The sequence below is a fragment of the Myotis daubentonii genome, chromosome 4 (assembly GCF_963259705.1).
Source record: "Myotis daubentonii chromosome 4, mMyoDau2.1, whole genome shotgun sequence".
NCBI lineage: Eukaryota > Metazoa > Chordata > Mammalia > Chiroptera > Vespertilionidae > Myotis > Myotis daubentonii.
Genome location: NC_081843.1, coordinates 3,577,599 through 3,602,607, shown reverse-complemented (window position 1 = coordinate 3,602,607; position 25,009 = coordinate 3,577,599). Strand labels below are relative to the sequence as shown.

Genomic DNA, 25,009 nt, shown 5'->3' with positions numbered 1-25,009 from the left:
CATGAAACTACTAGTGTCCCAGTGCACAGATTCATGCACATTGAAAGGAAATTAATTAGAAGAAACATTTTAATATCCCTGTTTGTGTCTGGCTAATGAAAAGAAAGTAAGATTCTACCGAGTCTCCTAGCGACCTACTCCGGGACTTCTGTGAGGATCCAATGAGACGAGGCAGGGAAAACGCTCCACAGACATTTGTTTGTCTATAAAGTGTGTTTGCACCTGGCTATAAGGCACGTCGGTTCCGGGGCTGAAGAAACTCCAAGGAGGCTAGCTGCTAGGGAGAGGAAGCCAGGCTTTGCTACTTGATGTCAGTATCTGCGCCCACAGCGACCGTTTTATGGGCTGGGCTGTGGGCTGCATTTTGTGCCATGGGGTCTTGGCAGCGTTGGCTGAGATTTGGTGGGTGTCGCTCCAGGGTGGTGGTGGGGCCTGTGTCCCACTGGGGAAGGCCAAGTGTTGGTTTGGGGGTCCAGGTCCGTAGTGCCGTTTATTTTTAAATGTCCAGTGTGCATCATGGCAGCTCTTGCATTGAGCGTCTACACCCTGGTGGTCAATTCACATCATAGCTACCGGTAGGACGGACAGACACTTAGCCTTTTATATATATAGACTAGAGGCCCAGTGCACAAAAATTTGTGCACTCGGGGGGGAGGGGTGTCCCTCAGCCTGGCCTGTGCCCTCTCCCAGTCTGGGACCCCTCGGGAGATAATGACCTGATGGCTTAGGCCTGCTCCCAGGTGGCAGAGGGCAGGCCCAATCCCTAGGTGCAGCCCCTGGTTGGGCTCAGAGCAGGGCCGATTGGGGAATTGGGGCGCCGCCCCCTGTCATGCAGAGAGCAGGGCGGATCGGGAGGTTGTGATGCCACCCTCAGTCATGCTCAGGGTAGGGCCGATTGGGGGGTTGGGGCACTGCCCCCTGTCACACTCAAGGCAGAGTCGATGGGGAGGTTGTGGCGCCACCCCCTGTCATGCACAGAACAGGGCCAATCAGGGGGTTGGGGCGCTGCCCCCTGTCACTCACAGAGTAGGGCCGATAGGGGAGTTGGGGCACCGCCCCCTGTCACACACAGAGCAGGGCGGATCAGGGGGTTGGGGCGCCGCACCCTGTCACACTCAGGGCAGGGCCAATGGAGAGGTTATGGCTCTACCCTGTCACACACAGAGCAGGGCCCATGGGGGGGGCGGTTGGGGCGTCGTCCTCTATCACCCACAGAGCAGGGCTGATCAGGGGGTTGGGGCGCCACCACTGTCACACACAGAGCCGCAGGGCGATCAGGGGGGTGGGGAGCTCCCCCGTATCAGGCACAGAGCAGGGCTGATCAGGGGGTTAGAGCGCCTTCCCCTGTCACACACAGAACAGGGCCCATGGGGGGGCGGTTGGGGCGTCGCCCTCTATCACCCACAGAGTAGGGCTGATCAGGGGGTTGGGGCGCCGCCACTGTCACACTCACGACAGGGCCGATGGGGAGGTTATGGCTCTACCCCATCACACACAGTGTGTGTCATAGTGACCAGTCATTCCCAATCTTTCTGCTGTTAGGGTCAGTTTGCATATTACCCTTTTACTATATAGGATGGAGGCCTGGTGCATGGGTGGGGGCCGGCTGGTTTTCTCTGAAGGGTATCCCGGATCAGGGTGGGGGTCCCGCTTGGGTGCCTGGCCAGCCTGGGTGAGGGGCTGATGGCTGTTTGCAGCTGGTCACACCTCCTTCAGGGTGGGGGGCCCACTGGGGTGCCTGGCCAGTTTGGGTGTGGGGCTGAGGGCCGTTTTCAGGCTGGCCAGCAACTGAAGCTCCCAGCCTCTCCTTTTTTTCTTTTTTTTTTTATTCTGGGATTTATTTACCTTCTATAATTGAAACATTGTTGCCATCACTGTAGCTGAGAGCCAGGCTCCTGCTCGCTCCCAGCTTTGAGGCCACGGCCTCCTGAAAGCAGGTATCTGGGGTTTGTTTAGCTTCTATAATTGAAAGTTTGTTGCTTTCGGAGCTCAGAGCCGGGCTGTGGCAGGCGGGGAACCTTGGCTTCTTCCATCACTGGAGCAAGCAAGACTCCTGCTCACTTCAGCTGCGTGGCTGCCGGCCACCATCTTAGTTGGCAGTTAATTTACATAGCGCCCTGATTAGCCACTTGGAAGCATAGCGAAGGTACGGTCAATTACCCTTTTTTTCTTTTATTAGATAGGATTACATTTTGAAAAACCCAACTCCTAGTTTAGGTCAAAAGATGTGGCTTATTCCAACATATTTCTAGGGTTCCTGAGAATAATTCTATCTTGTGTACAGTTCCTCAAACCATTTTCCCAAATAAGTGTCTCGTTATTACTTAGATGTTTTGGAAAATCTCCTGCTTTAAATGTGATCAGTTTTCAAACATTACTAACCTGTTCGCAAGCAGGCTACATTTGCAAGCCACCACTCTGGGATCCTGGGCAGAATAACAATGACTCGATCTCCCCTTTGCAGGGCACAGGCTTCTGTAAGTATATTGGCAAATTTCTTGGACAAAGATCCCAGTTCCTCAAAACTCCATCTCACTTCTTCTCCTTTTCCATTTATCCACCACAAGGCTGAATTGGAGGGTCTCTTTCCAGCCTGAGGAAAGATAATCCAGCCATAGACTTAAAGTTGCTTACCCAGCTAAATCCCATTTTAACAGACAAATAGAATGTTTTCCCGAAGAAGTCACAGGCCGCTCATTAGGACGCACATGGAGTATTTGGGAAGAACTCTGGATTCTTATTTCTAGACTAGAGGCCTGGTGCACAAAATTCGTGCATTTGGGGGGGCAGGTCCCTCAGCCCAGCCTGTGCCCTCTTGCAGTCTGGGAGCCCTTGGGGGATGTCCAACTGATGGCTTAGGCCCAAGGTCCCCCACCGTAAAGATTATCTGGCTCAATATGATAATGGTTCTGTGGTTGAGAAAGCCTGGGTCACAAAAATGTATGATTATATGTTTTTTAAAAATACAAAAAGGAGTAGAGTGAAAAGTGACTCCAAGGACATAGATATAGCATTGGGAGAAATATAAAGGGATTCTAATCCTCAGGCTAAATTAGAAGTGACCTGTGCTGGGAGAATGACATGGCTGGGGGACTGGTCAGTGCATTCTGGATATTCAGCAATACCCCTACCCACTAGCCACACCCTCCCCCAAGTCATGGCAATCAAATGGTCTCCAGACATTGCCACATGTTCCCTCGGGGCACAATCACTCCCAGACGGGCAGTGTAGACTGGCCCTGCGATGTACCTTTTCCATGTTGGTCCACTGGTCCAAGACATCTTTAGCAAAGTTGAAATACTCTGGAATCTCCAGTTTGAAGTCCTTTTTCATGGACTCATAGTTGGAGAAATTCTGAGGAGTCACTGTTCTATAATCTTTATGCAACACTCTAACAGGACCAGGAACTGTTGGGCACTGACAACACTTGGAACGAAGCAAAATCTTCATTGTGACAAGAGACAGCATCAGTTTGGTTGGACCTTTTAGCACCCGAGCTTTCCTGTGGGGACCAATCCACATAAAAGACAAGCAAAAGGACATGTGTTTGTTTCTGTCCTGAAGGTAGCCATACCCCAAAGCAGCAAAGTTTCATTATTTATTATTCATCATCCTCATCCCATTTTCTGAGCACTCACTAAGTTCCAAACACCATGCCCAGTGTTTTATTTACACACAATTTATCATTAATTCAAAGTAAACCTGTGAGGTAGATACTATTATCATCTCTATTTACAGATGGAGAGAATGACTAGTTAGAGGCTGTTTAGTCAGCTCTGGAGGCCATAATAAAATACCAGACATTTATTTCTCACCATTCTGGAGGCTGGAACATCAGAGATCATGTGCCAACCCATTTGGTTCCATTTCTGGCTTGCTGATGGCTGCCTTCTCTGTGTCCTCACATGGTAGAGAAAGAAAGAGCTCTGGTCTCTTCCTCTTCTTATAAAGACATTAATCCCATCAAGGGGTCTCACCCTCTGACCTCATCTAACCCTAATCACAGGCAAAGAGCCCACCTCCAAATACTCTCACATTGGGAGGACACAAACATTCGGTTTGTAAAGAGGCACTGGTTGGATTTGAACCAAGAACGTCTGGTTCCAGCCCTTTCTCCTGACTACTATGTGTGTATATCTAAAGAAGGAAAGATCTGGGTCACTCAGTTACTCTCAGTGAAAGCAAAGGGCTAAGCCTTCTCACTAACTCTTCCACCTGCATATTTCAAAGTAGTGCAGAAATGTCATAGAGAACTCACAGCGGGGAATCCGCAGAAGAAACCAAGTGGACCAGTACAATGAGGCACAAAAGCACCGTCAGAATCCCCGAGTTTAGAGGCTGTGGTTCCCGCGCTCCCATTAGTCCACGTTGCCTTCAGTCCTGGCTTGGAGCTCTAAGTACCAGACATGGTAATAACAGGGCTTCAACCACGGACTTTGTGGGGAGGGCCCTCCAGGACACCCAGCCTCCCTGCTTCTGTGGGAATAATTTGATCATGATGTCACTTACTCGGCTGAGATCTCATAAATGAGGCTGCTAAAAAGACCAGGTCTAGGCACATTAGGGTTCACTTCTTATATTTTCCACAATCTTCCAAATTCCTTACAATGAAAACTACTCTCACCATCATTAAATCATTTTTTTGTGTGTTTTGTTTTGTTTTAATCTTCACCCCAGGATATTTTTCCATTGACTTCTTAGAGAGAGTGGGAGAGAGAGGGAAAGACAGAGAGAAATATCAACTTGAGAGAAACACATTGATTGGTTGCCTCCTGCACACGCTCCCACCAGGGCCCAAGTCGGGGAGAAGCCTGCAACCGAGGTACATGCCCTTGACAAGAATCGAACCCAGAACCCTTTGGTCCACAGGCCACCGTTCTATCCACGGAGCCAAACCAGCTAGGGCCATTAAATCACTTTTAACTGAAATTCTGTGTAATGTGTAAGGCAGTATGGCTATGGAAGCACTTTTGTATTGACAAATTGGGAAACAATAATTAATAGCGGGTGCCAGCCATAGATTTTGCCCTAAGTGGACCTGGCGCTCGGGCGTGGTGTGGCTGCACCCAGTGCATTGGGAGACCTGGGGTTCTCCTGACCTCTCACCCTGTGTGAGGACCTGATGAGTCAGTGAGCTGGCGCCCTCTGAGAACGTCTGGTTTGAGTCTCCTCCTTTTCCACCTTCAAAGAGAACAGCCTGAGAGAGTAGAAGCAACTGGCTTCAACACTCACAGCAGAGAGAGAACTAGAAGTCGTCAGATCGCCATGGCCATCCAATGAGATTTTAATTGAGCCGTGGTTTTCAACCATGCTTATGTATTCATAAGCAATCACTAGAAAAGCTTTTTTTTTTTTTTTAAATGTTGGGGTCTTAGACCAATGAAATCTGAATCTTTGGGGAGGGGAGCTGGGCATCATTTTAAAAAATATATTTTTATTGATTTCAGAGAGGAAGAGAGAGGAAGAGAGAGGGAGAGATAGTAACATCGATGAGAGTGAATTATCAATCCGCTGCCTCCTGAACGCCCCACTGGGGATTGAGCCTGGAACCTGGGCATGTGCCCTGACCGGAAATCAAACCCTGACCTCCTGGCTCAACCACACTGGCCAGGCTGGGCCACAGTCTCCATTGCAACTGCTTAACTCTGGTGGGGATAGCTATTGACACTAGATAAACAAATGGGCCTGGCTGTTTTCCCAAAAACTGATTTATGGATACTGAAACTTGAATTCCATGTGTCATTAATATTTTTTTTTCAAAATTTTTAAAATGTGAAAACCATTTTTGGATCCCAGCCTGAGCAGAGCTAGACGGCTGGGCTGGCTCGCACCTGCTGACCTTTGCACTACAAAGCAGCTCTGAGGGTGGGGCCCTGCCTTTCCTGTTCTGATACCCTCCCTGGGAATGATAATAGCATTTGGTCCATAGGAGGGGCTTAATATCTTTTGAGTGAACAAATTACTTTAATTCAGAAGGAAGTACTTTTTGATGCATTTATTTCAATAATTTAGGACTAAATAGAGTTGAGACGTGCCTCCACCACTGTAAACCAGATATATCTGACTATGTGAACCACTCATGTGTGTTACTTAGATTTAAATTAATTTAAATACTATTTAAAAATCAGTTTGTTAGTCACACTAGCTCATTTCACCTGCTTAACACGCGGCTAGCAGCTATGGAGTGAGGCAAGGTGTGCAGCGAGGCGGCCCATGCATCCCATCGCGCAGAGCACCATGTGGGCAGTGCTTTTCTCCACTGATCCTGGCTCAGAACCTGACTTATCAAACTTCACTCCCCGGGGGCATTGAGGGAGGGTTCCCAAGATCAGATTTTTCTAAGGGCTCAGGTTTAGTGGAGTGCCCAACCCTGTTCTCTTGCCTAAGGGCTGTGGGAGGGGGAGTGTCCCCCGGGAGTCTCCTCACCCTCTAGAACAGGGGTTCTCAACCTGTGGGTCGTGACCCTTTGGGCAGTGGTTCTCAACCTTCTTAATGCCGTGACCCTTTAATACAGTTCCTCATGTTGTGGTGACCCCCAACCATAAAATTATTTTCGTTGCTACTTCATAACTGTAATTTTGCTACTGTTATGAATCGTCATGTAAATATCTGATATGTGAAAAAATAGGAAATGAAGAAGGAACACAGGGGTAAAGAATAAAAATGGCGACAAACAAGTATCTATCAATAATAACTTTAAATGTAAATGGATTAAATGCCCCAATCAAAAGACATAGGGTAACTGAGTGGATAAGAAAACATGACCCATATATCTGCTGTCTACAGGAGACCCACCTCAAAAAAAAAAAGACACACACAGACTGATGGTGAAGGGATGGAAAAAGGTTCTTCAGGTGAATGGAAATGAAAAAAAAAGCCAGGGTAGCAATACTTATATCTGACAAATTAGATCTCAAAGTGAAGGACATAAAAAGAGATAAGGAAGGCCACTTCATAATACTAAAGGGAGCAATCCAACAAGAAGAAATAACTCTGGTAAACATATATGCACCAAATATAGGAGCACCCAAATACATAAAAAAACTTCTGGGGGATATCAAGGGAGAGAATGACAGCAATACAGTCATAATAGGGGCCTTAATACCCCACTATCACCATTGGACAAATCCTCTAAACAAAAAAATCAGCAAAGAAACATCAATCCTAAATGGCTCACTAGATCAGATGGAATTAATTGACATCTTCAGAACATTTAATCCCAAACCCACAGAATATACATTCTTCTCAAGTGCACATGGGTCATTTTCAAAGATAGACCATATATTGGGTCACAGGCAAAGTCTCTTCAAATTCAAGAAGATAGAAATCATATCAAGCATCTTCTCAAATCACAATGGCATAAAACTGGAAATCAACTACAATAAAAACAATCCAAAAAAATCAAACACATGGAGACTAAATAGCATGCTGTTAAACAATCACTGGGTTACCAGAGAGATAAAAGAAGAAATAAAAAACATCATGGCAACAAACGACAATGAAAACACAACAATCCAAAACCTATGGGATACAGCAAAAGCAGTCTTGAGAGGGAAGTACATAGCTCTACAAGCCTACCTCAAAAAACAAGAAACAATGATAATAAATTACCTAACCCTACAACTCAAAGAGGTAGGAAGAGACCAACAAGAAAAGCCCAGTGTAAACAGAAGGAAAGAAATAATAAAGATCAGAGCGGAGATAAACGACATAGAGACCAAAAAAGCAATACAAAAGGTCAACAAAACCAAGAGCTGGTTCTTTGAAAGGATAAACAAGACTGATGAACCTCTGGCCAGGCTCACCAAGAAACAAAGAGAAAGGACCCAAATAAACAAAATCAGAAATGAAAGAGGAGAAATAACAACAGACCCCACAGAAATACAAATGATTGTTAAAAAATACTATGAACAACTCTACTCCAACAAACTAGACAACCTGGAGGAAATGGACACATTCCTAGAAAAATACAACCTTCCAAAACTCAATCAGGAAGAATCTAAAAATCTCAATAGGCCAATAACTATGGAAGAAATTGAAGCAGTCATCAAAAAGCTTCCAGCAAACAAAAGCCCGGGGCCAGACGGCTTCACAGGGGAGTTTTACCAAACATTCAAGGAAAAACTAAAACCTATCTTCCTCAGACTATTCCAAAAAATTCAAGAGGAAGGAACACTTCCAAGCTCATTCTATGAAGCCAGCATCACCCTAATACCAAAACCAGATAAAGACAACACAATGAAAGAGAATTACAGGCCAATATCCCTCATGAACATAGATGCCAAAATCCTAAACAAAATCGTAGCAAATCGGATCCAGCAGTACATCAGAAAGATCAAACACCATGACCAAGTAGGATTTATCCCAGGGATGCAAGGATGGTACAATATCCGCAAATCAATAAACGTAATACATCACATAAACAAATTGAGAGAAAAAAACCACATAGTCATATCAACTGATGCAGAAAAAGCATTTGACAAAATCTAACACCCTTTCTTGATAAAAACTCTCAGCAAGGTAGGAATAGAAGGATCATTCCTCAACATAATAAAAGCCATAGATGACAAACCCACAGCCAACATCATACTCAATGGACAAAAACTAAAACCATTTCCCCTAAAAACAGGAACAAGACAGGGATGCCCCCTCTCACCACTCCTGCTCGACATAGTACTGGAAGTATTAGCCATTGCAATTAGACAAGAAGAAGAAATAAAGGGCATCCAAATTGGAAAAGAAGAAGTAAAACTGTCCTTATTTGCAGATGACATGATACTGTACATAGAAAACCCTAAAGACTCCATCAAAACATTATTAGACTTAATAAATGAATTCGGCAATGTAGCAGGATACAAAATTAATGCCAAGAAATCTATGGCATTTCTTTACACCAATAGTGAACTTACAGAAAGTGAGACTAAAAAAGCAATCCCATTTACCATCCCACCAAAAAAATTAAGATACCTAGGAATAAATTTAACTAAAGAGGTAAAAGACTTATATGCGGAAAACTATAGGACACTGAAAAAAGAGATAGAGGAAGACATAAACAGACGGAAGAACATACCGTGTTCATGGATTGGTAGAATCAAGATCATCAAAATGTCCATATTACCCAAAGCAATCTATAGATTCAATGCAATCACCATTAAATTACCAATGACATATTTCACAGATCTAGAACGAACGCTCCAAAAATTCATCTGGAATAAAAAAAGACCTCGAATAGCTGCAGCAATCCTGAGAAAGAAGAACAAAGTAGGTGGGATCTCAATACCAGATATCAAGCTGTATTGCAAAGCCACTGTTCTTAAAACAGCATGGTACTGGCACAAGAACAGACATTTAGATCAATGGAATAGAATAGAGAACCCAGAAATCAACCCAAACCACTATGCCCAATTAATATTCGACAAAGGAGGCAAGAGCATATAATGGAGTCAAGACAGTCTCTTCAATAAATGTTGGGAAAATTGGACAGATACATGCAAAAAGATGAAACTAGACCACCAACTCACACCATACACAAAAATAAACTCAAAATGGATAAAAGACTAAAACGTAAGATGGGAAACCATAAAAATACTAGAGGAATCCACAGGCAGTGAAATCACAAACATATGCTGAAGAAATTTCCTCTCTGATACTGCTCCTAGGGCAATGGAAACTAAAGAGAAAATAAACAAATGGGACTACATCAAAATAAAAAGCTTTTGCACAGCAAAGGAAACCATCAACAAAACAACAAGGCCCACTGCATGGGAGAACATATTTGCCAATGATATAACCGATAAGGGTTTAATATCCAACATCTACAGGGAACTCAGGCAACTTAACAATAGGAAGATAAACAATCCAATAAAAAAATGGGCAATGGACCTAGATAGACACTTTTTGAAAGAGGACATACAGAAGGCCGAAAGACATATGAAAACATGTACGAGAGATGCAAATCAAAACAACAATGAGGTACCATCTCACACCTGCCAGAATGGCTATCATCAACAAATCAACAAACAACAAGTGTTGGAGAGGATGTGGAGAAAAAGGAACACTCGTGCATTGCTGGTGGGAATGCAGACTGGTGCAGCCACTATGGAAGACAGTATGGAGATCCCTCAAAAAACTAAAAATGGAACTCCCATTTGACCCCATGATCCCACTTCTAGGAATATATCCCAAGAAACCAGAAACACCAATCAGAAAGGATATATGTACCCCTATGTTCATAGCAGCACAATTCACCATAGCTAAGATTTGGAAACAGCCTAAGTGCCCATCAGCAGATGAGTGGATTAAAAAACTGTGGTACATCTACACAATGGAATACTACGCTGCGGTAAAAAAGAAGGAACTCTTGCCATTTGCAACAGCATGGATGGAACTGGAGAGCATTATGCTAAGTGAAATTAGCCAATTAGAGAAAGATAAATACCACATGATCTCACTCATTTGTGGAATATAGAGAACTACATAGACTGATGAACAAGGACAGATCCAAAGACAGAGAAAGAGCGATCAGACTATCAATCCCCAGAGGGAAAGTAGGAGAGGGTGGGGGTAAGGGGAAGAAATCAACCAGAGGACTTGTATGCATGCATATAAGCCAAACCAATGGACATGGACAACAGGGGGATGAGAATATGAGTGATGAGGACACATTTCTAATACCTTAACCAATAAAGAAATTAAAGATAAAAAAAATAAATATCTGATATGCAGGATGTATTTTCATTGTTACAAATTGAACATAATTAAAGCATAGTGATTAATCACAAAAACAATATGTAATTATTTATGTGTTTTCTGATGGTCTTAGGTGACCCCTGTGAAAGGGTCGTTCAATCCCCAAAGGGGTCGTGACCCACAGGTTGACCTTTGGGGGTAGAACGACCCTTTCACAGGGGTCACCTAAGACCATCGGAAAATACACATATAATTACATATTGTTTCTGTGATTAATCACTATGCTTTAATTATGTTCAGTTTGTAACAATGAAAATACATCCTGCATATCAGATATTTACATTACAATTCATAACAGTAGCAAAATTACAGTTATGAAGTAGCAACGAAAATAATTTTATGGTTGGGGGTCACCACAACATGAGGAACTGTATTAAAGGGTCACAGCATTAGGAAGGTTGAGAACCACTGCTCTAGAAGAAGCTGCTGTTCTGATGGAGATGACCCCTGAAGCACTACTCAGCGGGGTGGGGTGGGGGTGGGGGGTGGCTCCCCTACTGTGTGCTGGCAAGTGGCAGCTTGCCCTCCTACAGTACTAACATCAGGCTTCCTTCAATTAGAGCAGTGGTTCTCAACCTTGGCTGCACGTTAGAATCCCCTGGGAATCTTTTTTAAATCCTGATTTCTGGGCCTCATCCTCCGGAAATTCTATTTCTTTGTTATGGGGTGGGGCCACAACATTAGTCACAAAGAAACAGAATTTCCGGAGGATGAGGCCCAGAAATCAGGATTTAAAAAAGATTCCCAGGGGATTCTAATGTGCAGCCAAGGTTGAGAACCACTGAATTAAAGGAAGAAGTTAAGTCATCAACACTAGGTTTTTATATCTCACTTTTCTCTCTTCATTTTTAAGTGTTTGGATCAGGGGTCCTCAAACTTTTTAAACAGGGGGCCAGTTCACTGTCCCTCAGACCGTTGGAGGGCCGGACTATAGTTTTTAAAAAAACTATGAACAAATTCCTATGCACACTGCACATATCTTATTTTGAAGTAAAAAAACAAAACGAGAACAAATACAATATTTGTGTTTGCATGTAGCCCGCGGGCCGTAGTTGAGGACCCCTGGTTTGGATAATGCTGCCAAGTGGTTCAAGAAGCAGAAGGCACACAGTGAGGACACTGTCTCCAGCCCCACTGCAGCTGCCAGGTTCGCCCTCACTCCCACTCGCACTGTTAGGGCTTCCACGTCACTTTTCAGAGTTTCCTTACGTGCAAACTCATATGACTACAGATCCTTATTTCTCAACCACTTTTTCACAACTGGTAGCCTATGATACACACTATTTTGTCCACTAACAATTTTTTACAATGAATTTGTGGTGGGCTTCCATATCAGTACACAGACAGTCCCATGGCTGGCCAGATGGGCTGATGGAAGAACTTAGGTCTCATCTAAAATGCAAGCTCTGCATCCACATAAACAGAAGTGCCTAAGTGCCTCCCCACACGCAGCCTCAAAGCAAGAAGAAGCCCCTCCTACTCCCCCCACCCTAACGAGACCTGCCATACAGTTCTAGCCAGGATTTTGGGAGCTCCCTTGATCACCTAGTGGTTTGCACATATGTGTTTCCCAGCGTTTCCTAGCAGTAGTTTGCATACTTTCTCGATGATGCAGAAGTGGATGCCTATCTGCCTTGAGCAGAGGAAGGAGCTAAGTAGCACAGTGGAAAGCTCAGTTGCTACTCAGACTCAGTTAAATTTTCCCCTTAACATTTAATCAAGTTAACACATGCACACAGATTTTAAAACGTTAAATGGCACCAAAGGACTTAAAATGAACAATTTATCTGCTGTGTTTGTAGTATTTTGTATGTACATACTCATAGTCACTCACAAAATAATACTACACAACAGCTAAGCCAGTGGTTCTCAACCTGTGGGTCACGACCCCTTTGGCGGCTAAATGACTCTTTCACAGGGGTCGCCTAAGACCATCCTGCATATCATATTTACATTATGATTCATAACAGTAGCAACATTACAGTTATGAAGTAGTAATGAAAATAATTTTATGGTTGGGTCACAACATGAGGAACTGTATTTAAAGGGCCAGAAGGTTGAGAACCACTGGCTAGACCAGCCGTGGGCAAACTATGGCCCGCGGGCCGCAGCCCGTTTGAAATGAATAAAACTAAAAAAAGAAAAAGACCATACCCTTTTATGTAATGATGTTTACTTTGAATTTATATTAGTTCACACAAACACTCCATCCATGCTTTTGTTCCAGCCCTCCGGTCCAGTTTAAGAACCCATTGTGGCCCTCGAGTCAAAAAGTTTGCCCACCCCTGGGCTAGACATTCTCGAAGAAACACCTTGGCTGCCCAAGACTTCAGTGAGAGCATTTTTGATTTGTTGGTTTGTTTGCCTTTTCTTTCTTTTTTTTTTTTTAAATTAAATCTTTATTGTTCAGATTATTACATTTGTTCCTCCTTTTTCCCCCCATAACTCCCCTCCTCCCAGTTCCCGCCCCACCCTCCACCCTCACTCCCCACCCACTGTCCTCATCCATAGGTGCACGATTTTTGTCCAGTCTCTTCCCGAATCTCCCACATCCCTTTCCCCCCCAAGAATACTCAGTCCATTCCCTTTCTATGTCCCTGATTCTATTATAATCACCAGTTCATTCTGTTCATCAGATTATTTATTCACTTGATTCTTAGATTCACTTGTTGATAGATGTGTATTTGTTGTTCATAATTTGTATCTTTACCTTTTTCTTCCTCTTCCTCTTCTTAAAGGATACCTTTCAGCATTTCATATAATCCTGGTTTGGTGGTGATGAACTCCTTTAGTTTTTCCTTATCTGTGAAGCTCTTTATCTGACCTTCAATTCTGAATGATAGCTTTGCTGGATAAAGTAATCTTGGTTGTAGGTTCTTGGTATTCATCACTTTGAATATTTCTTGCCACTCCCTTCTGGCCTGCAAAGTTTCTGTTGAGAAGTCAGCTGACAGTCGTATGGGTATTCCCTTGTAGGTAACTGAGTTACTTTCTCTTGCTGTTTTTAAGATTCTCTCTTTATCTTTTGCTCTTGGCATTTTAATGATGATGTGTCTTGGTGTGGTCCTCTTTGGATTCCTTTTGTTTGGGGTTCTCCGTGCTTCTTGGACCTGTAAGTCCATTTCTTTCACCAGGTGGGGGAAGTTTTCTGTCATTTCTTCAAATAGGTTTTCAATATCTTGCTCTCTCTCATCTTCTGGCACCCCTATAATTCTGATGTTGGTGCGCTTGAAGCTGTCCCAGAGGCTCCTTACACTATCCTCGCATTTTTGGATTCTTTTTTCATTTTGCTTTTCCGGTTGGGTGTTTTTTGCTTCCTCGCATTTCAAATCATTGACTTGATTCTTGCGCTCCTCTGGTCTGCTGTCGGGAGTCTGTATAGTATTCGTTATTTCAGTCCGTGTATGCTTAATTTATAGTTGGTTCCCCAATATAACATCGAGGGTCTCATTAGTTTTCTTGTAGATCTCATTAAGTTTATTGGCGGCTTCTAAACAGTTCTTGAGAGACCTTAAAAGTGTGGTTCTGAACTCTATATCTTCCATTGACAATTTTGTCCTGTTTCTTTGTCTCCGCATTTTGTTATGCTTCCTTGGTGCACCCCCTAGTGGTCTTTGTTCGCAGTCTTATAGTTAAACCTTGATTGTTGTAGCTAATACCAGGAAGGGTTTGACCTCCAGGCCAAGTGGCTATGAGAATCAGCTGTGTCAGCAGTGAGAGAACTTCTGTCCTCTAGGGAGGTGCTAATCTAGCGTTTGCCTGAGGCTATCTGGCAAATGCCTCTGTGCAGGGCTTGGGCGGGGCGGGTCGCACAGGATCAACAGGGTGGGCCGGAGAGAGCAGTTATGGCTGCTCTCAGTCCTGTCCCCAGGGGCTCTGCCTCTCTGAGTCCCAGCACCTGCTGCAAAGCTGGGAGAGAAAGCTGCACTCGCTCTGACCGAAGCCAGACAGTCCCGCTTCTCCCGTTTGAGTCTGGGTCCCTAAAGGCTCGCCCGGATCTGGAGCTCAGAGTCTGCGACTCCCTCCCGATTGAAAACAACAACCACGCCCTCCGCCGCCAGCCCGCTCCACACACTCCGCACCTCAGAATTTGACTTCAGCACTGCGCCTCCTCTGAGTGTCCGTATGCGTTTCTCTTTCCTCCTAGTTGTAGGACTTCCACTCAGCCAGCGTTCCTGTGGTTCTGGGTGATGTCCGTTCCGTGTTTTAGTTTCACTTTTGAAGTAGTTGTTCAAGGCAGCAAACTCCGGCGTTAACCTATGCCGCCATCTTGGTTCTCCTCCTCTGTGTACTGCCTTTTCTTATATTTGCTTAAAAGTGCATGTACCTACCCAGCAAACCTTCCAATATGAGACAGATCAGGTATCCACTGAAGTGACAGATTCAGACACAGATGGGTGATGGCAGACTTGGTTCCTAGCAGAGCAACCCTAAACTTGAACTCTGGAATCTGCTTTAGTCCTGGTAGTAGCCAAAAGAAGAGGGGGTGGTCTGACAGCTGGAAAAGCAAGATGTGCCGGAGTGCCTTTTTTGGATTGGTGGAGACATTCTGGAAGGAGGAGCGGGAGTGCTGGGATAAGATTACCCTTACATTTACACAATCTCCCATAGTCTTCCCTTTTATAGTTAGTGATTTACACAACATAAGCTTTTGGAGTGTGCATGTGGTGATGTGGGTAGGGGTGGGGGACACATGGGCTGCTGGGAAAATAATTTATTCACAGGAAGGAAAGCTTCCATGGAGTTGCTAGAGGGGTTAGTGGGAGGAAAGAAGGGCTTATAATGACTGTATTCCCTTGCTTAGTTGATGATTGACTTTCCATGGAGAACAACTTGGCTAGATGTAAATTTCTTGTGTTAATTTTTCCCTCAGAAAATTCTAGACCTTGTTCCACTGTTATCTGGCATTAAATATTACTTTGGAGAAGCTCAAGGTCAACCAAGTTCATTTCTTCTGGTATATGCCTGCTGAATAGTAAAAACTGTGCCCTTTGTTCCCAGTTCCTTGGAACTTCCTGAGTAATAGGAGGGCCTTTGCTATTCATGACCCCTTAAGTCACACCTGAGCTTATGCTGGCAGGATGACCCAGATGAGGGGTCTGCTCACTATAAATCATGTGATTAGAAGGCTGGGGCTTTAACGTTAGCTCAACCTCTGGGGAGACGGAGTTTAGTCACACGACTGACTAGTCAAACAATCATGCCTACATAATGAAATCCCCAATAAAAACTCAGAGAAGTTCCTGGATGGTGAACACATCCATATGCCAGGAGAGTGACCGCCCCTTGGGACAGGGCATGGAGATTTGCATTTGGGATTCTCACAGATCTTAGCATGCCGGGGTCCAACCCCAGCGGGTCCAGGGGTCCCCAAAGGCGTGGACGGAGTCGGCGAAGAAGGAATGACACGGAGGCAGCATTCAAGTGATCATCATAGCCGGGTTCTCTTGTCAGGGTCTCCACCCAAGTTCTGGTCTCAATCTCCAGAGAGGTTCTGCTTAGGCTCTCCAGAGAGGTTCTGTCCAGGTACTCCAGTCAGGTTCAGTGTCCAGGTTCCAGTCAGGTTCTCCTGCCATTCTCTGTAGTCAGGTTCAGTCCAGGATCCCTTGCCATGTTCTCCCGCTAGGCTCTGTCTCTAGGCTCCGAGGCCAGTCCCTCTCCAGGATCCTCCGGCATGCTCTCTCCAGCAAAGTTCTTCTGTCTCTAGGCTCCGTGTAGATTCTGTCTTCTTGATTCTGTTCTAAGTTCTGAGTGTTTCTGTCTTGTTACAACTGTATTTATACCAGTTGATTCAATCCTATCAATCTCTATTACAAAGGTTAGGGCGTTTCTTATCTCCATTCCAGGGAGAAAAGATTATGTAGTTTAAGCATGATTGTTAGTAGTTAAAGGGATTAATTACCCGCCTGGCACTTAGTTGAGGGGTTTTATTCCCTCCCTAACTTCAGGGGAAAATCCCTACCTGGGGAAAACAACCTTTCTCAGAGACCTTGGTTAAAACACATAGTGCCAAGAAGGTGAGCAAACATATTAAGAACCGTATGCCATATATGCCAGGTCCCTTGAAACAGCAAGGATGGACCGGCTCCCGGCATTAGCATATGTTTCTCTTCATTTGACTGGAACTGATCTATATCTTTTATAATAAAACTGCAATCATAAGTGTACCACTTTCCTGAATTCTGAGAGTTGTTCTAGTGAATTAACTAACATGAAGGGGTGTGGGACCAGTTGGTCAGAGATATGGGTGGCCTGGGGACCCCCAAACTTATAGTCCTGCTGGGGACTGTGTCCTTAAAGCTGTGGGATCCAATGCTAAGCCCACAGTTAGTGTCAGGATTGAGTTGAAATGCAGTATTGTAGTGCTTTACTTAGTATGCCCAGGTGCTTATGTAATTCTTCTTTTAAAAAATATTTATTAGCCTGAGCTGGTTTGGCTCAATGGATGGAACATCGGCCTGTGGACTGAAGGGTCCCAGGTTCGATTCCGGGCAAGGGCATGTACCTGGGTTGCGGGCGCATCCCCGGTGGGAGATGTGCAGGAGGCAGCTGATCGATGTTTCTCGCTCACTGATGTTTCTAACTCTATCTCTCTCCCTTCCTCTCTGTAAAAAATCAATAAAATATATTAAAAAAATTATTTATTAAATTAATTGGGGTGACATTGGTCAATGTGAACACATAGGTTTCAGGTGTGGGTTTCTATGTTATAAGATCTATATGTTGTACCATGTGGCTACCACCCAAAGTCAAATCTTCTCCTCTCACCACCATATATTAGAACCCCCTTCCCTCTGACAATCACCACACTGCTGTTTGTGTTTGTGAGTTTCAGTTTTATATCCCACACACAGGGTGGGGGTGGGGATCTCTCAGTCTGGCCTGCACCCTCTCCAATCCGGGACCGCTGGCTACTAACTGCTCAGTTGCCTGCTTGCCTGATCGCCCCTAACCCCTCTGCCTGCCAGCCTGGTCATCCCTAACTGCTCCCCTGCTGGCCTGATCGCCCCTAACCACCTCTCCCTCAGCCCTTACACCCAGGACCTGGGCTTCCCTCCCTCTGGCCCGCCGCAGGCACCCAGGACCCCAGGCGGCTCGGCCCGAGCTGACCTCAGACACCTGGGACCCCCAGCAGTTCTGGGGCCCCTGGTGGCTCTGCCTGGGCTGGCTGCAGATGCCCAGGGCTGTGGCTGGCTTCTCCTGGGCTGGCCGCAGGTGTCCGGGACTGCGGGTGGCTTCTCCCAGGACCACGAGCGGCTTCTCCCGGGCTGGCCGCAGCTGCAGGCGCCCAAAACCACAGGCAGCTTTGCCCGGGCCCGGCTTTGTCAGAAAGGACGTCTGGTCTAATTAGCATATTACCCTTTTATTAGTATAGACTAGAGGCCCGGTGCACAAAAATTTGTGCACTCGGGGGGGGGGGAGGGGGGGTGTCGCTCAGCCCGGCCTGTGCTCTCTCACAGTCTGGGACCCCTTGGGAGATAATGCCCTGCTGGCTTAGGCCTGCTCCCAGGTGGCAGAGGGCAGGCCCAATCCCTAGGTGCAGCCCCTGGTTGGGCTCAGAGCAGGGCCGATTGGGGAGTTGGGGCGCCGCCCCTGTCATGCACAGAGCAGGGCAGATTGGGAGGTTGCAATGCCACCCTCAGTCACGCTCAGGGTAGGGGCGATTGGGGGGTTGGGGCACCGTCCCTTGTCACACTCAAGGCAGAGTCGATGGGGAGGTTGTGGCGCCACCCCCTGTCACGCACAGAGCAGGGCCAATCAGGGGGTTGGGGCACTGCCCCCTGTCACGCAGAGCAGGGCCGATCAGGGTGATGGGGAGCTCCCCGCCCCCCCCCCCCCCGGTCACGCACAGAGCAGGGCCAATAGGGGAGTTGGCACACTGCCCCCTGTCACACAGAGCAGGGCGGATCAGGGGGTTGGGGCGCCGCCCTCTATCACCCACAGAGCAGGGCTGATCAGGGGGTTGGGGCACTGCCACTGTCACACTCAGGGCAGGGCCGATGGGGAGGCTATGGCTCTACCCCATCGCACACAGAGCAGGGCCCGTGGGGTGGGGGGGTTGGGGCGCCACCCTCTATCACCCACAGAGCAGGGCCGATCAGGGGTTTGGGGCGCTTTCACCTGTCATGAACAAAGCAGGGCTGATAGGGAGGTTGTGGCCCTGCCCCCTGTCACACACAGAGCCGCAGGGCAATCAGGGGGTTTGGGCGCTGCCTCCTGTCACACTGATCCCGGTGCCAGAAGGCCTCTCAGCTCCGCTGATCCCAGTGCTGGGAGGCATATTACCCTTTTACTATATAGAATAGAGGCCTGGTGCACGGGTGGGGGCCGGCTGGTTTGCCCTGAAGGGTGTCCTGGATCAGGGTGGGGGTCCCCACTGGGGTGCCTGGCCAGCCTGGGTGAGGGGATGATGGCTGTTTGCAGCTAGTCACACACCCTTCAGGGTGGGGGTCCCCACTGGGGTGCCTGGCCAGTCTGGGTGAGGGGCTGTGGGCTGTTTTCAGGCTGGGACTGAAGCTCCCAACTGCTCCTTTTTTTCTTTTCTTTTTTTTTATTCTGAGCCAGCTTTAGCTCTGAGGCTCCAGCTCTTAGGCCTCTGCTCCTGAAAGCAGGTATCTGGTTTGTTTCGGTTCTCGAAACTCTGTATCAACTCCAGCTCTGAGATCCCAGCAGGCTGAAAGCTGGTTTCTGGGGTTTTGCTTAGTCTATATTTGTTACAATGTTTGAAACTGCAGGCTCAGAGGCCTGCAGCGGCCGGCGGGGAACGTTGGAGTCCTCCGTCACTGAAGCAAGCAAGCCTCATGTTAGTTTCAAGCTGCCTGGCTGCTGGCCGCCATCTTGGCTGACAGTTAATTTGCATATTGCCCTGATTAGCCAATGGGAAGGGTAGCGGTTGTATGCCAATTACCATGTTTCTCTTTTATTAGTGTAGATGAGTGAAATCATACAGTTCTTAGCTTTTTACTGACTTATTTCACTTAGCATAATGTTCTCAAGGTCCATCCATGTTGTTGCAAATGGCACCATTTCACCCTTTCTTATGGCTGAGTAGTATTCCATTGTGTATATGGACCACATCTTCTTTATCCAGTCCTCTATCACAGGATATTTTAGTTGGTTTGATTGTTTCTTGGCCACCGTGAATAATGCTGCAATGAACATAGGGGTGCATAGATCTTTGCGAATACATGATTTCAAGTTTTTTGGATATGTTTATACCCAGGAGAGGGATTGCTGGATTGTATGGTATCTCTAATCTTTTTTAAAATATATTTTTGTTGATTTCAGAGAGGAAGGGGAGAGGGAGAGAGAGATAGAAACATCAATGATGAGAAAGAATCATCGATCAGCTACCTCCTGCATGCCCCCTACTGGGGATCAAGCCTGCAACAGGGGCATGTGCCCCTGACCAGAAGGGAACTCAGGACCCTTCAGTCTGAAGGCTGATGCTCTTTCCACTGAGCCACACCAGTTAGGGCTCTAGTCTTAATTTTTTGAGACTAATCACCAAACTGCTTTCCACAGTGGTGTATCAGTCTACACTCCCACCAGCAGTGAATGAGGGTTCCCTTTTTCTACAACCTCTCCAATACTTGTTATTGCTTTTCTTGTTGATAATGGCCACACTAACTAAGTTTTGATTTGCATTTCCCTAATTGCCAGTGAGGTTTAACATCTTTTCATCTATCTATTGGCTGTTGATATGTCTTCTTGGGAGAGGTGTATTTTCAGGTCCTCTACCCACTTTGTGATTAGGTTGTTTGTTTGGTGTTGAGTTTTATGAGTTCTTTATATATTTTGGAAATTAAATCTTTGTCAGAGCTACTGTTTGTCAATATCATCTTCCATCTGGTTTGCTGCCTCTGTTTTTTAAAAAAATATATTTTATTGATTTTTACAGAGAGAAAGGGAGAAGGATAGAGAGTTAGAAACATCGATGAGAGAGAAACATCGATCAGCTGCCTCCTGCACTCCCCACTGGGGATGTGCCCGTAACCAAGGTACATGCCCTTGACCGGAATCAAACCTGGGACCCTTGAGTCTGCACGCCGACGCTCTATCCAGTGAGCCAAACCAGTTAGGGCTGCCTCTTTGTTTTGTTGTTCATTTCTTTTGCTGTGCAGAAGCTTTTAAGGTTCCTATAGTCCCATTCATTTATTTTTGCCTTTACTTCCCTTGCCTTTGGGATCAAGTTCATAAAATATTCTCTAGGACCAAGATCCACAGTTTGGTACCTATATTTTCTTTTATGTAACTTATTGTTTTGGGTCTTATATTTAGATCTTTGATCCATTTTGAATTAATTTTTGTACATGGGGGCAAACTGTAGTCCAGCTTTATTCGTTTGCATGTGGCTTTCCAGTTTCCCCAGGAGACTGAGGAGACTACCTTTACTCCATTGTGGGTTTCTGGCCCCTTTGTTAAAAATTATCTGCCCATAACATGTGGTGTTATAGCTTAACTCTCTGTTCCATTCCATTGATCTGTGTGTCTGTTTCTCTGCCAAAACCATACTGTTTTGATTGTGTAGCTCTGTAGTATAATTTGAAGTCAGGTAGCACATATCTTCAGCTTTGTTCTTTTTTCTCAGGATTGCTTTGGCTACTTGGGGTCTTTTGTGATTTCATACAAATCTGATAATTTCTTGTTCTATTTCTTTAAAAAATGACACTGGGATTTTGATGGGGATTGCATTAAATTTGTATATTGCTTTGGGTAATATAGTCATTTTAACTATGTTGATTCTTCCAATCTATGAACATGGATATTTTCCCATTTTGTTGTGTTTTTTTCAACCTCTTTTAATAATGCTTTGTAATTTTCAGTATGTAGGTCTTACATGTTCTTTAAGTTTATTCCTAGGTATTTTATTCTTTTGGTTGCAACTGCAAAAGGAATTGTGGGTGCTTTTTTTTTTTCCATTTCTTTCTCGGAAGTTTTGTTGTTAGTATACAGGAAGGCAATCAATTTTGCACATTGATTTGATATCCTGCAACTTGACTATTTTTTAATTGTTTCTAACAGTTTTTTGATGGAGTCTTTAGGGTTTTCTGTATTTAGAATCATGTCATCAACATGAACTCAGCTGGCTGGGCATCCTCCTGTGCACTGAAAGGTTGCCGATTTGATTCCCTGTCAGGGCACATGTTCAGGTTTCAGGCTTGGTCTCCGGTAGGGGGTGTGCAGGAGGCAGCCGTCAATGTTTCACTTTCACATGGATGTTTCTCTCTCACACGGATGTTTTTCTCTCCCTCTTCCCCTCTCTCTCTCTCTCTCTCTCTCAAAAAAAAAAAAAGTGTCTCCAACATTGCCAAGGAAATTACTTTCTTAATGAAATAATGACATAGTCATGGAGGGAAAATAAAAAGGAATAAACAAAGAAAAATAATCAAGAATAAGCAAAGGCTGAGTACTTCAGAGCTGGACTGAGGGCCTGGTTCAGAAGGAGGTAAATGGAAGTGTTATCTGTGTTTGCCAAGGGATGAGGAGGGGCACTGTAATTCTAACATCTAGACTCGGGGTAGGAGATATGCATATTTTTCTGACCTAATAGGGATACACCTAGCATAGTCAGCACATATGAAATACAATAACTTGAGTTGGGTTTTTCAAGTTGGCCTCCTGATTTGCAATTCTAGCATGGAGGACACAAATATTCTTCGGACTCCAAGTGAGTAATAATAAAGAAGGAAATAATAAATATCAGAATAGAGCCTGGGTAGTGTGGCTCACTGGTTGAGCATTGACCTACAAACCAGGAGATCACAGTGCAATTCCTGCTCATGGCACATGCCCAGGCTGTGGGCTCGATCCCCAGTGTGAGGTATGAAGACGGCAGCTGATCAATGATTCTCTCTCATAATTAATGTTTTTATCTGTGTCTCCCTTTCTCTTTCTCTCTGAAATCAATAAAAATATATTTTAAATAAATAAACGAGTGAATAAATAAGTAAGTAAATACATAATTATCAGAGTAGAAACAAATGAAATGGAGACTAAAAAATATACAAACTATCAATGAAACCAATAGCTGGTTCTTTGATAAGATAAACAAAGTTGATAAATCTTTAAGCATACTCAACAGGAGGGGGGAGGGCCAAGTAAATAAATAAGAAATGAAATAATAGTAATAACTGACACTACAGAAATACAAAGAATCATAAGAAAATATTATGAACAATATGCCAATAGATTGGACAATCTAGAAGAAATGAATAAATTCCTACACACATACAATCTCCCAAGACTGAATCAAGGAGAGAGAGAAAATCTGAACATGCCTTAATTACAAGCAACAAAATTGAAGCAGTAATTTAAAAAAGTTCCAAAAAACAAAAGTCATGGACCATGTGGCTTCATAGGTGATTTTATCAAGCATTCAAAGAGTAACACCTATTTTTCTCAAACTATTTCAAAAAATTCAAGAGAAGACTCTCAAGCCCATTTCATGAGACCAATGTTGTCCTAATTCCAAAACCAGAAAAGACACTATCATGAAAGAAAATTATAGGCCAATATATTTTTTGAACATAGATGCAAAAATCCTAAACAAAATATAAGCAAACTGAATTCAGCAAAACATTAAAAAGATCATATACCACGATCAAGTGGGATTCATTCCTGTGATGCAAGAATAGTTCAATATTCACAAATCACTTATTGTGAAACACCACATAAAATGAAGGATAAAAATTACATGGTGATATCAATAGATGTAGAAAAGCATTTGACAAAATCCAGGACCCATTTATGATAACTCTCAGCAAAATGGGATTAGAGGGAATATATCTCAATATAATAAAGGTCATATATGACAAACCCACAGCCAAAATCATATTCAAAATTATAAGACATTGAAGAAAAAAAAATAAATGGAAGCACATACTGTGCTCATGGATAGGAAGAATTAATCTTGTTAAAATCACTCTTATTCAACATAGTGCTGGAAGTGCTACCCACAGCAATCAGATAAAAAGAAAAGATAAAAGGCATCCAAATTGGAAATGAAGAAATAAAACTGTCATTATCTGCAGAGGACATGATACTATATATAGAGAACCCTAAAGATCCCATCAAAAAACTACTAGAACTGATAAATACAGTAAAGTAGTAGGATATAAAATAAATATTCAGAGATCGGTTACATTTTAAAAGATATATTTTTATTAATTTTGAGAGAGAGAGAGAGAGAGAGATGGATGTGAGAGAGAAACACCGATTGATTGCCTCTTGTACTTACCCACAAGTGGGATAGAACCTGCAACCTAGGTATGTGCCTTGACTGGGAATTGAACCAGTGACCTTTCAGTGCCCAAGATGACACTCAGCCAACTGAGCCACACTGACCAGGCCTTGGTTGCATTTCTATAAACCAAGAATGAATAATCAGAAAGGGAAACTAAGAAAACAATTCCATTTACAATTATATCAAAAAGACAGACAAACAAACAAAACATACCTAGGAATAAATTTAACTAAGGATATAAAAGATGTATACTTGAAAAATTATAAGACACCGAAGAAGATACAAATAAATGGAAGCACATACTGTGCTCATGGATGGAAGAATTAATCTTGTTAAAATGTTCATACTACCCAAAGCAATCTATAGATTTAATATAATGATTATCAAAATATCAATGGCATTTTTCACAGAACTAGAACAAATAATTCAAACATTTATATGGAACCACAAAAGACTACAAATAGCCACAGCAATCTTGAGGAAAAAGAACAAAGTTGGAGGTATCTTGCCACCTGATATCAAACTGTATTACAAGGATTCATAGTAATCAAACGGCATGGTATTGGCATAAAAATAGACACACACATTGCCCTAACCAGTTTTGCTCAGTGGATAGAGCATCGGCCTGCAGACTGAAAGGTTCCCAGGTTCGATTCAGGTCAAGGGCATGTATCTTGGTTGTGGGCACATCCCCAGTAGGCGGTGTGCAGAAGGCAGCTGATCAATGTTTCTCTCTCATTGATGTTTCTAACTCTCTATCCCTCTCCCCTCCTCTTTGTAAAAAATCAAAATATATTTAAAAAAAATAAAAGACACACAGATCAATGGAACCAAACAGAAAAATCCAGTAATAAACCCACACTTACATGGTCAATTAATAAATGACAAAGGAGATAAGAACATACAGTGGGATAAAGACAGTGTTTTCAATAAATGGTGTTAAAAATATTGGACAAGTACGTGCAAAAAAAATGAAACCTTCTTATACCATATACAAGAATAAACTCAAAATGG

At 44.2% G+C, this 25,009-nt stretch overlaps 1 protein-coding gene across 8 annotated transcripts in view; it reads right to left on the bottom strand.

Annotated features, from left to right (window-relative positions):
* Window positions 1–25,009, bottom strand: part of ACSM3 (acyl-CoA synthetase medium chain family member 3) — a 75,339-nt gene that overhangs the window by 38,975 nt on the left and 11,355 nt on the right. For 4 of the 8 annotated variants that reach the window (XR_009452445.1, XM_059692012.1, XM_059692013.1 and 1 more), the window contains exons 1-3: window positions 3,816–3,837; window positions 3,250–3,502; window positions 2,383–2,593 (exon numbers count right to left, since the gene is read on the bottom strand). Coding sequence is in view for 7 of the 8 variants with exons in the window: in XM_059692012.1 (XP_059547995.1) it covers window positions 2,383–2,593; window positions 3,250–3,502; window positions 3,816–3,835 (484 nt within the window). In the remaining variant the exon portion in view is untranslated. Of the gene's footprint in view, window positions 1–2,382; window positions 2,594–3,249; window positions 3,503–3,815; window positions 3,838–25,009 lie in introns of those variants that run through there. The other 4 variants (XM_059692010.1, XM_059692015.1, XM_059692011.1 and 1 more) reach the window with 3 other exon arrangements.